The sequence below is a fragment of the Pithys albifrons genome, chromosome 6, assembly GCF_047495875.1.
Source record: "Pithys albifrons albifrons isolate INPA30051 chromosome 6, PitAlb_v1, whole genome shotgun sequence".
Lineage (NCBI taxonomy): Eukaryota > Metazoa > Chordata > Aves > Passeriformes > Thamnophilidae > Pithys > Pithys albifrons.
In genome coordinates, this window is record NC_092463.1 from 11,674,970 (window position 1) to 11,688,216 (window position 13,247).

General features: G+C 36.1%; 1 protein-coding gene across 3 annotated transcripts in view; it reads right to left on the reverse strand.

Annotated features, from left to right (window-relative positions):
• The window catches only part of PPP2R5C (protein phosphatase 2 regulatory subunit B'gamma), an 81,540-nt gene that overhangs the window by 6,870 nt on the left and 61,423 nt on the right, over positions 1-13,247 (reverse strand). For all 3 annotated transcript variants that reach the window (XM_071557494.1, XM_071557496.1, XM_071557495.1), the window contains 7 exons: positions 12,585-12,644; positions 9,645-9,753; positions 7,481-7,534; positions 5,709-5,879; positions 5,029-5,156; positions 3,401-3,502; positions 1,471-1,543 (listed from right to left, as the gene is read on the reverse strand). In XM_071557494.1, the coding sequence (XP_071413595.1) occupies positions 1,471-1,543; positions 3,401-3,502; positions 5,029-5,156; positions 5,709-5,879; positions 7,481-7,534; positions 9,645-9,753; positions 12,585-12,644 (697 nt within the window). The remainder of the gene's footprint in view (positions 1-1,470; positions 1,544-3,400; positions 3,503-5,028; positions 5,157-5,708; positions 5,880-7,480; positions 7,535-9,644; positions 9,754-12,584; positions 12,645-13,247) is intronic.

Sequence of the window (13,247 nt, forward strand, 5' to 3'; positions counted from 1 at the left end):
TCATCAGTCATTAGACAAAAAAAAAAGGTTAAAAAAGAAATTCCAAGAAAAAAAGAAGTGCCTAAAACCCCATTATCTAGAGTGCTAGAAGCATTTATATCCTTACATCAATTCACTGGAGCACTCAGGATTAAACTAAATTAATTGTTTCTTTGTTTCTAATTACTGGCTCTCTTCAAGTATACTGCCCAGAACATACAGTGTACAGGCTGTGTTAACCAGTTTCAGAAAATGTACAGTTACAAAAAGTTACTTGGTAAGAAGAGGAAATACACACTGTAGAAACTTTTTTTTACTACTACAACTCAAACGCCCTATTTAGCCAAACATGCAATAGTTCATTGTTTGTGATAGGAAATGACCATGTACATCACGTACTCTTCAAGCAATGCTTTTGTACAGCTTATCTCACTAGAGAAATGTTTTGTCAAAGTCAATTATTGCTTTCATACGAATAGCCCTTTTTGATTAATTTAACTGATATGTTGTCAACTGACTTTTTAACCAACTTTATTTAAGCAATTTAGCAATTGTTCCCTGAGAAATGCAACAAGAAATTTAAAAAAATTATGAATTTCCTCTTTCTTAGAAAAAAAGATTACCTCATACTTTCTGTTTTAAAATAGCACTGAGATCAGAAAGTGTCCCACTTCTGTTTATAGAGAATGGTTTCTCCCCCTTTCACCACTTTAAACTCTGCTAGATGGTGTTGGAAATACACAGTACAGTAAGTTTCTTGTGCAATATAGTAAAATTCTGGCTGCAAAGCAATTTAAATGCTTGGGGGTTTTTTTGTTCATAGCAGCAAACCATATGGTTGAGATAAAGGAAAACCAGCAGCATTCTCCAAGAAAATTAAAGGGGTGGGGAACCCAGGCCAAACCATTCCCTTCTGCCATAATTTCAAAATATAATGAATAGTCTAAAGAACCTTTGTTTCTTTATCAGAGCTTGATTTACATCAAGTAGTGCCTGACAGGATGTTTTCCTCCAGGAAGAACCTGAGGTGCAGGTTCCCCAGCAGACCGGCCCAATGCAGGTATGAGAACAAATGCAGCAGACAAGAATGTACAATATAACTTTAATCCATCTGACACAAAGGAAAACTGACCAGTCGTAACTCACAGTTTGCAGAAAGATCTCTTTTGTAAAGTATTGTTTGCAAAACAGCTTTTCAAGAGAAACCAATTATGGCATCTCTATATTTTTCCATGATTTTGCACAATAACTTTTCAAACTGCAATACAGTATATGCCCTATTATAAGAAAAGGAAAAAGTACTTCATATAATAAAATAATTACTTGCACAAGAGAAAGGTTACAAATTTTAAAAGTACTTTTATTGTTTTTCTTTCATAATACAATTAGTGAAATTGCTTTATTTCCATGATCAGTCAGACCTGTTTCCCCCACTGATATTTAACAAAACTAAAGTATTTAAACATGAACATGTTAATCTTTTCTAAATACCTGGGGATTTGATTTGGCTAGATTTTCTATTTTAACCCATGCTTCTTCCCGTTCCTTCAATTTTAGCTTCTCTCTGAAAAGAAAAAAACCCAATCATATGGAAGTAGAAGAATTCAACAGAACAGGTTATTTATTCAGTCTACTGCCCAAAATGCCACTGTTGACAGGACAATTTGCATTGTATCTATACCCCATGACCTCGAATCAACATTAAAAGGGAAAAATCTCATAGTTTGTCATGACAGCAACAAACTGGCTGACAGCAGTTCATCTTTAATAGGTGTACATTGTTAAAAGAGTTAAAACAGAAAAAGTCTTGATCTATGTTGAAAGCATGTTTGTGTTTTAATGTTATGATATTTGAATTCTGTATCAAAACATAAGTCAATAACTGACCACAAAAATGAGGCAGACATTTTTACAATGGCTTCAGGCAATAGCTTAAAGAAAAAGGTCCAGGGACTTTTTGAACTGAATTCTGACAGAGAAGTACCCAACAAAACCATGCTCACTCTGGGGTATTGCAAGACAAGAGGGATGACACAGAATGCTTTTTTTTTTCCTAGTTAAAGTAGGAAAGGTTTGTTTCCTTATGCCTAACTTAATTTGAAATGGTAAAATCCAGGGTTATTTTCCTTTCTTTCTTACAAATAAGTACCGTATTGCAGAGACTAGAATGATCACCTGCCTTTGACAGCTGGTAGAATTTAAAAGAACTTCGAACTAAGTGTGCTAAAAATGCTCTCCAGCTTCAGTTCATAGAGCAGTTGATCCAAATGTTAAGAGGAATAAGAAAAAAAAGGAAGAGCAGCTATACCAAAACACTACATAATCTGCCTCCAGCTCTCAACTGAGTTAATTCAAGCTGTGAGGGAAGAACTGTTCAACCATCCCCTTTTTAAGCTGGTGTGTGGTGGGAGATTTTTTGTTTTGTTTTGCTACCATGTCACTCAGCACTCTCCTTCCTTTATTTAGTTCACACTCAAAATACCACCCAAAAAACTCCTAAAAACAGAGAAGAAAAGATTGATTTATCATTTAAAAAGGATTACACTTATTTGTTATGAGGGAAAAGAGAATTACAAGTCTTTTTTTAAACAGCCAATCCTCACATTTTGTCATCTACAAACACACACACCTTAAGAATTTGTTATACTACACGCTCATTTCTACTTGAAATGTAGTACAAAACTTAAAAACTTGGACAAATCAATCTCTGTTGAGAGTCTCTCCTACTTCCAGTATATCATTTTAAAATAAGTGCATAATTTGAACCACTACTTGAAAGAATCCCTGTTTACTTTGAAATTAAAAATAAAATTCAAATCAAGGCGTTTTCAGGACCCACTTTCTAACTATGCTCCCAGCCTCTAAAATGAGACCCAAACCACTAACACTTTTGACTTCTCAATCTCACTTTAGGCGGATTCTTCTGTCAGATGAAGTCTGAATGCCCTGCACTGCAATAGAGTAACAACCTGATTTCAGGTAATTTATATAAAAACATGAAAATCTGCTCACACACAATGCAATGCTGAAGAGTACAGGAAGAGTATTTTGGGACAGAGTGACAACATGAAAGAAAATAACACTGGGTAAATAAAGCATGCTAAAATAAACACAGGTTGTGAACTGAACTGTTTAACAGATTCTCTACACTGGGCTCCAGGATAAGCAGTGTCCCTCTGAAAACTTAATTTTCAGGCTGATGGTGACCCCAGCAGTATTAGGTCTAAGCCCACACGAGGCATCCTACTGTTAAGAAGATTTACAGTTCACAGATAATGAGAAGTTTCACCAAGTCAACTTTGAGACTGCTGTACAAGAATCAAAGGGGCAACTACCCACCAATGACACAGGGGTTTCCAGAGCTAAAGCACTCTGGACAAATTACTCAAGAACAGACAGACACACTGACATGAAAACTTACTTCAGTTTTTCTGCTTTAAATTGCTGTGTGCAGTCATCGAACAGTTTTTGGTTCATCTCCATGAAGAGTTTCAGAGCATTGTATATCAAGCCATGTATTGTCCTATAAGTAAAACTTCTGGTTGAAACTCAGAGTACTTTAAACTTTGAAATCTACTTTTTCTGGTCAACAGTAGCCAATACCCTACATAACTGGAAAATTACATCATTTCAGAATAAGTGGAAACAAAATTAATTAGTGGAAGATTTAGTTAACCCACAAAAGGCCTAACACAAGTACTAAAATTACCAACTTTGAATCCAGTTTTTGTACACTATAGTACTACTTATCAGTTACACTTCTGATGTTTGAACTTCACTTTTAATAAATACTATGTGTATCAATACAGGACTGGTTTTGAAATTTTAGTAGCTGACACTAATCAAAATAGATTTATTAGAGACAATGCAAGATGACATTAAAGATCTTGATGCAAGTAACTTACTGGCAACCGACAAATTCAAGAAAAAAAAAGTTAGTGAATAGAATAGGCACCATTCATTTTGAAAACTGCCACACAGCAACAACACCCACTTCACAATTATGCTACAACTCTTTAGAATAAAGTGTTAGGAAAATAAAGGGGAAAACACCAAAAAAATTACAAAAAACCAATCTGTGTTATGCAGCACTTTTACAGAGTAAGTACAGTTCTGGTCTGCAATGTATTGCTGCTCAGAGAGGAACAGGCTAAACGATGACTTTGTATCATAGACAGAGTTACAGAGTGCAGCTGTGCTGGGCAACAGGACTTCAGCTCAGACTAAAATGAATGCGTGACCTTGAAGGCCAGAAAAAACAATCAACAGCAACCCACATTTGCTATGTACAATTGCATCACTGAATTGGAATTTTATTAATGAGTACATGATTTGTCACTGCTTACACCCAGCAACAGTAAGCAATCACTGTAACATCATTTCAGCCTCCATTTCTTTCCCAGTGTTCAGTGGCAGATTGATTGCTCATTCTTGGCCAGCAGAGCTCAATTCCTGGCCAGAGCCAGACTGAGATTCTGCCACCACTCCAGCAGTTGCACAACAGCTCAAACAAAGAGGCACTTTACAATGGAACAGCTGCAGAAGGGAGCTGACCAGGACTGTTCTCATGTGCAAGTACTATGTTATTGTGGGGAAAAAAGGTGAAAACAGTCAATGGAGAAAGGAGGAAAAACCCCACAAACAACAATAAACAAAAAGAAAAGGAAAAAATTATCTGATCTACAAGATATTTCATTAGAATGCAGAAAAATGCGAATCAGTAAAGAGGTTAGTGATCAGAAATCAAAATTAAGTCTTTAGAAGTATCTGAACTACAGATGAATGCAATATTTGTTTCATATTTTAAAAAAGGTCATGAATTAGAAGCACTAAACCACTGTTTCTTGTTTAATGAAAAAAGGAAAAACTATCTTCCTCAGTTCTTACTATTTCCTAAAAACTGACAACAGTAGTCTCTTAAAGTTCAGCAACTTCAATGTCATAGAATAAACTGCTCAACACACTGTTAAAAGCAATTCACAGATCTGAACTCTTTAGCCTGGACTAGACATAAGTGAAGTAGCAGAAATTTGTACAAGTGTTTCTTACTTATTCCAATGCGTCTTTGAATTCCGGTACAGGGATGGAAACATGATGGGTAAAATCTTTGCTGCATTATCACTAATTAAGCTCATAATATATTCATTATTCCAGTAGTATAATGCTCGCTCTGCAACCTAAGACGACATGAGAAAAGGAACACTTCTTTAAACTCTTACAGAGCAAATAACTAAAACATGTGGCAAATGCAAGGGAAAGGTAAGGAAAGCTGCACCTCAGATTTGGATTTTTTAGTGCAAATGGGAGTCATGGAGCTGATAGGGAGATGAAAAAATTGCTTTTTCCTTGATAGAGAAATGATTCAAACTATAAAACCATGGACTCTGAAATTCAAGCAAGAAATACTTTCCAAAAGGATGAGGTTTTTTATGAGTATTACAAGCTGTGAAATGCATATACTATGTACTGAAAGGGTTCAGGTACTTCTGAAAACACTAAGCTTTTAAGCTTTTTTATGTTAAGCATAACACTGAAGGGAATCACCCAACATGAATGCACATGCTGCACTCCTGAAAAGAAACAGTAAAGCTAATGCTTGGATCCCTACAACTGGACACAGAATTGAAGACTTCTTTGCAACAAATAGAATTCATTATGCTGAATAATACCACATTACAAGTCTGCTTTACAAAAATCCTCATATTATTGTACATCCAGCAAGTACAGACCTGAAAGTGTGGACTGGACACACATTTGGCTAGTTGTCTGAAGAGAGGCTCCATAACTTTTACAAATTCAGATGGTTCAATAACATCTAAAATTTCTTCTAGCTCATTTAAAAACATGACTTCTTTTGGACTGTGAGTCTTTGGCCAGTATTTCAGCAGTGCCATTACAACCTGTAGAGACAAAGAGAACATAATTTCATGATACTTTTCCTTTATCTTGCATTGAATTGCATCTCATTAATAACTGAAGCAAAACTCAAAACTCAGGATTTCTTGTACCATGTAACAGTAGCAAATTCGTTACTATATTATGGGGAAAATTATCTGCCATTTAAGTGACAGCAGCTTTAAATCTCTACCTTCTTGGAGGTGGACTCCAAAGCTCAAGAAATTAAGTTCTACCATTATATTTTAAGAAAATATTTACTAAAAATACCCAAACTGACAGGTGAGCAACTACTCTAGGCACGTTGCTCTTAAACACTAAGTTTTATTAGACTATTTTATTATAATCACAGTCTTAACTTTCTTCATGGTTACTTACCTTCAGCTTGCTTACCTAGCACAGCATGAACACTCAAAATATCATTCTATGATTTTGAAATATAAAATCTATAAGCAGTATTTAATATCATCACTGGCAAGACAACTCTGAGAAATCAGTGCATCTTTCAAGTATACATTATTTAATCATGAAAGCAGACACGATGTCCTCAATGTAGCCTTGGGCAATTTATTCAGATTTTTAAAAATAACATGTCAAAAAGACTCATGTGACAATTACAAGGGGAATAAAAGCATTTAAACTTGCAATGATCAGAATCTTTGAAGGGGAACTTAGTGCTTCACTTTAGTACTTTGGCGATACATGTGCTAAGTTTTTAAAGAATGTTGTAATCACGTACTAATTTGAGATCAAAAAAGGAAACAGACTTGGATGCATATTAGTTCTGATTTCTGCTAGGAAATATGCAACATCCCAGGTGATGTCTGGAAGAAAGCCAAGAATTCAAGATCTCATATAGTGCAAATGACAGAATGTCTGCGATTTTATATCTTAATAAATATGAAAAGCTTCAACTAGAAGAGACCTCTTGCTCAGCTCGATACTTCATTTATTTGGAGAAGTCTGGTTTCCATTTTACAATGGAAATGGTCAAACTCTAGTAAGGTGCACTTTTGTTAGCAGCAATTTTTTTACTGATCTACTGATTAAACAGATTAGTTCTTACCTACTAGATAATGGGTGTAAGGAGGCAGAGCCCTCCATACTATCAAGGACAGTTAAAATGATTCATTCATGCAATTATGTGCAGCCAAACCAAAGTATGATTTTGTATATGGTCCAAAGTTGGTAGACATGAAAGGATCTGACTCAAAAGCCTTGCACCAGTAGGTTAACCGTGTGTGCCACAGATCTGTGTTCCAGCACAACATCTGTCTCTCAACAGAGCACAGTTCAGGCAAGCTCATTTCTGACTAAACTGTGTCTGGGCCCAGCAGCTCATGTGTGGTCAGCCAGAACAAAGTAAGCAGAATAAACTTGGGGTGTTTGTAAGATGTATGCTATTAATGCTATTTTAATTAATTTTGGTCATTCCAAACAACTGTTGGAAAAACTGAATTTGATAGATCAAAATCACTGAGTATTTGACTCTAATATAAACAATTACATATCAATACTTTGTTCCCAAAACCTCCTTAAAACAATTATAGATGGAAGTGATAAGAATAGTTCAAAATATATAATAATAGCAACAAGATAAACTTACTGGTTCTGTAAGTGTGCTGTCCTTTTCTAAAAATTGAACTACACAGTATGCCAGCTGCAGTAAAAGAAAAAAAAGTTCTATTAATACTCACTATGAAACTGAACACATTTTGAAATCACTAGCATAAGTCAAGAATATTTCTGAATACTTCAAATAAAAACACAAGTTTCTTCTGTAATTAAAAAAAAAAAGAAAGGCAGACAACTGAAACAGAAGTGTAAAGAAGCTTCACCTATTTTTCCCAAGACCTTCTGAATTCTGTCCTCACCTTTTTCCACGATATAATACAGACACACACGACTTGATGTTCTCTTTTTAGACCTAGCACTCTGCACTTCATCACACTTCATCTTTTCAAACAGAGTATTTAAAAATCACTATCTTGGCCTCTAGAGTGCTTTCCACTCACTAACATTTTGCTGTCCTGTGCTGATTTATATCTATTTTGTATTTCATAACCTAAGTTAGATAAAAGTGCATTGAACAGTTGTAAATCTTGAGATTTTTTTATATATGACAACTATCGATAACGATGCATATCAATGCAAAGCTGATGCAAGCTGAGCTTGATTGACAGCATTTACCAATTCAATTCAGAGAATAAAACTGTCAGCCTGTGCCTGAACAGAGAACTATTACATCCCTTTCAGTCCACAGGCTGATAGTCCCAAACTGCGGGGACATCACTGCGTGCATCACAAACTGCTTAACCATCTTTAAGTTTCTCCACTTATGGAAGTTCAGCTGATGACCCAGTTCCTTTTCTGTTTTTGATGATTGCTACCAAGAACACCCCTAAGTACTCTGAGGGATGTGCAAAGATTATTACAGTCACTGTTCTTCGCTATTCTAACGTAAATTTGAATTTAACAAAAATAACATTCTCCATGTATACCTGGATTTGGCAGCAAATCCTTCTGAGAATCTGCCACTGTTGCAATGTGAATTTTTGTGGGTTTACTCTGGTGTTTCACACACTAAACTGACTTGAAGTACTTTCCCATTTCATTCAGTAGGACATGTAAGTGATGCATTCTTATGTTACGTTTGTTTTTACTGATACTGAGAAGCAATGCAAACCAGCTGAAGGTTTTGGAGAATTAGTTTGTAAGTAAGGGGAACAGATAAAGAACAACACAGCTCAGCTCAGTAGAAAAGCTACCAACCACAGACATCTGCACTAGTTGAGACTATAAGAAAGGCCTCACTGCACACCCCAATACGTCATGTCCATGGCAAAAAGAAAAAAAATCTTTTGAAATGGGACCTCTCTAGCCTACTGCTTCAACAGGAACTGATGGGAGCCTCAGTAGGCAAGATCCAAAGCAAATGCTTTTAAAGTATCTCTAATTGCTAGAAAATTGTTATTATACAAATAGTATTCTTAAAAATGCAAGTTGTTAGCAATTTTATTAGAAGGTATTTAAAACTTGTAGTATTCAAACAACATAGAAAACACTGAACTTTCAAATAAAAAAACCCCACAAGTTGTGTAACAATCTCTTATAGAGAAAATTTTCAGCGTATCACAATAATACTGTATTTTCTCTTAAACTGGGTGGATTTCCCACTCCTCTAGAAATTGTGAAGTAACTAAACTCAGCAGAGAGAAGATACAGCTGGTTTGAAAGCATGATACAACTCAGATGATCCCTTTTTTCTGTATACTTCTAAAGAGATCTATTGAACTAAATAATGATGTCCCAGTACATTCCCAATTCCTTTCAAAACATCAACAGTTGTAATAAACTGAATTCAGCTGAATTGCTTCATGTAGTTTAGAATAAATTCTTTACAGATGACATTTATTAATACTGCACTTTCCTGCTATTTTTTGCCTAGAAATTACAGACAAGAATAGGATAAACCAAAACTTCTGTGTGTGGATAAATATCAAGAACCTTCACATGAATCAACTACTACATGAATTTCACCTATAAACACTACAGTGCTTTTAAAAAATACGTTTATTGTATATACATAGGTATTCTTTTTAATTTTTCTATCAACATGTGAAGCACCACAGTACATGTGTTAAATAATTTCCCCAAGGCCTGTCAGCAGGGAAATGTTGGAGCTTAGAACAGAACCCACTCCAGAGTCCTCAACCTCTCCAGACAGGCTTGCTTAAACATTAGTATGAAAAGTGCCAAACAAAACATACCTGTGGATGGTAGACACTGAGTGATTTCACTTTGTGCAATGGTAACAAAACCTTCAATAGGAATATTTTGTGCTCTTCTTTTAATGGTAAGGCAAATCCATTAATTATGCTGACAGGGAAAGAAGTTTACAAATAAAGATCAGTACGTCTGCACTACTGTACAGGATGTATCAAAATGCTTGGCTTCAGCACTTGCTTACTAAAGTTTACAAATGCATAGAAGAGTCAAGTCAATCTCTCTCCATCCCTCAACCAAGTCTTTCACAGGTTTCAAATTCTTCTTCCAAGCAGCGTGTAACTATACCTACACTTCAGAATCCACCCTTCACTATGAACTACTCACTATTCTCACAGCTTTGAATACAAGTCTCTCCCATCTTCTTCCCAATACTAAGGAGTGAAACAGAGACTGGATGTGGAAGAGGTGATCCAGGACAGCAGGCAAGTCAAAGCATGACTTCTACTTAACTATTACTATTTCTGCAAGGCCCTAGCACACAATCAAACAGGATCTCCACACAGGACATACCAGCTACAGGTGAGTGTAGATGTAGCTCAATACTGGGTCAATGGCACCTTTACCTAAACCCAAAGTACTAGAACAGTGTTTTGTGTCCATTCACTTTGCTAACATTAACATCAGTTAAACATCTAGAATACTATTGCTCATTTACTATTTTAAATCCTATTTTATTCATTCTGAGGCTTTTCTCCTCACTAACAAGGAGAGAAGGTGCAGAGGCTGAAGGAACAAGCCAAACTTTTCTTAAAAAACAACAAATTTGAAGTCATATATATTTCAATCTCAGAAATCTGATTGTATCCCAGAATTAAAGCTTAATAAGTAACACTTGCTCACCCTTGCTGTACATGCTTAAGGTAATTTTCACTAGTAATGACTGCACAGCTACTTAGAGGATATAAGGTTACCCTTTTTGAAGCCTCTCAGTGCATAATATTAAAACCCCATTTCTACATTAACATTTCTATGGTGTTCTTGCCACAACTTCCACATACTACACAAATATAAATTAACTTCATTAAAAAAATATAAAATAGTTTCCCCAAGATATTTTAAGGGCTGTTAACTACAGAGAGGAGCAGAATTGTAGAGCATGTTTGGCCTCGATTGAGTGGGAAAGAGTTCTGCATTCCTGTTAGGAGATGACTGTCACAAAAAACATAACCACATTAGTAGTTACTACTGGAAGTGTTTATTTGTTCAGTGTTATATAGCACTCAGCAAAGGAAAATAATGTATTTCAGTACAAAATTCAACTCCTCTCTGCTTCTGCCAAGTGAAAACCCAGAAACTCAACCAAAACTGTTGCTCCTAAGAAGCTCTATGTCAGAATCACAGACTATTCCGAGTTGGACAGGATCCAACAAGGATCATCAAATCCAACTCTTAAGTCAGTGGCCCACATAGGGGATTGAACCCACGACCCTGGCATTATTACAACCAAGTTTTAACCAACTGAGCTAATCTCAGGGTCAATTCAACACCATGCTGTGTGAAACTCCTTCATGGACTGGAAGAATAACCAACATAGAGCTACAGCTCAGAAGCCTTATTTAGTTACTAGAAGTTTGGGTTGGAAGAATGAGGGGAAAAAACCAAATCAATAACTTTTAAAATTGTAACACAAAGCTAACCTAACAACTTCAAGAATGACACCAACAAAACCGGTGACTTAAGTAACAGTTTTGAAGATTTAGCTCCACATTCCAGTATTTAAGCTTTACAGAGTCTTCAGGATGACTTGATTATAAGTAATGATGACTATTTAAGTCTTTTTATTCATTGAACATTTCACTGAAAATCAAAGAGCTATTCTGGGGAGACACATAGACCTGGAAAATTTTAAAATGGCTTTCCAATTTCAACAGCATTCTGGGCTGCATTAGGAACAGCATTGCCAATAAATTGAGACAGGTGATCCTTCCCCTCTGCTCAGCCCAGGTGAGACATCTGCAGTGCTGGCTCCATTTCTGGGCTGCCCAGGACAGGAGGAATTGGACATACTGGAGGGAGTGCAGTAAAGTGCAATGAAGGGACCAGAGCATCTGAGATACACAGAAGGGCTGAAAAAGCTGTTTGGCCTGAAGAGAAGGCTCAGGGGGTCTCACCCATGTGTACAAATACATGACAGGATGGTGTGAAGAGTCAGACTCTTCTCAGTGGTGCCCAGTGAAAGAGGCAATGGGTACATACTGAAACACAGGATATTTCATTCAAACATAAGGAAAAAAACCCTTTTTATTGTGAATGTGGTGAAACATGGGAAACTGTTGCCTAGAAAGGCTGTGGGGTCTCCATCCTTGGAGACAAACAAAACTTGACCAGACAGAATCCAAGTAACCTGCTCTTGATACCTGTTACCTTTATGTGCAAAGATAAGGAAATACCATGAAGTAAATCTAACTAAACTTTTAAAGTGTGTTAACATATAAAAAATGCCACAGCCTTGGACATGGATTACAGAAACAAGGTAATAGAAAACCCATTAGTTTCAATGAGGCTACCCAGCTTTAAGTTGAAAAATGCCGGGGTTAACAAAAAGGTTTCTGAAGTTTCTTAACCTGTGCTTCCTTTGTTTACCCACTATATATTCAGGGATGTCAAAGAACTTTTAATAAATTTCAACTCACTACATGTTATTTGTAGCTGATTTACAACTAAGAACCTAAGCAGAAAACAAGACCTAAAAAATACGATTTAAAACCTTGTACTATCCCAAAACATTGCCACAAGGTTCAAGTTTTTTTTCCTGTGTTTCTACAGTCTTACTCAAAACTTACTCTCTTTGTTAAAGCTTTTACACATGAAATGAAGCTCTTTTAAATCTTGTCTCAAATCAATCTGCAATCTCTCAACTTGATTTTTGAAGTCTACTCTTAAAACCAAGTGAGTTTAATTAAACAAAACCTACCACTTACCTTCCCAGTATTTCCAGTAATTCTGCTATGCCATTGTGATGTTCTGTTTCATAAATAAACCTAAATAAACAAAAAGTTTTACTGGGTTACTGCTGAAGAAAGATAGAGTAACACCACAATCTCCATCTAACATGACAGCTAGCCTTGACCTCCCATGTTTTAGATACTCAATAAAAAGAAAACAGATACACACAGTGGAAAAAGAAACTGTGGAAACAGAAATCACCAAGCTGCTTTCAACCCTCACACTTGCTTGCTCTGCTCCCCCACATTTAACCAAGCAGCACATATTTGAGCTTTTCCCAAAACTTGTATTTTATGACATTTGAATAATGCAAAACTGAACACAGCAAGCAACGTTTTAAATACTGAAACAACACAAGAGCATCTGGCATAATGAAACGCCAAGACTCAACCTTCTATAGCAAATGCAAGCACAAGGTGAGGTGTTCAAACTGTTACTACTTGTGGATCTAAAAAGCTCTTTGGCATTATAGATCTCTGTGCATACAAAAGGCTCTACAATAAACAGAGGAAGTATAATTTTCCTGAATTTTCTCTTGATAGAGCACTGTAATTTACAAGGCAATCACCCTTCCACCCTCACTCCCAACCACCCTAGTGTAAATTTATTGAGAAAGTTCTGTGAGTGGCTTCAGGTAA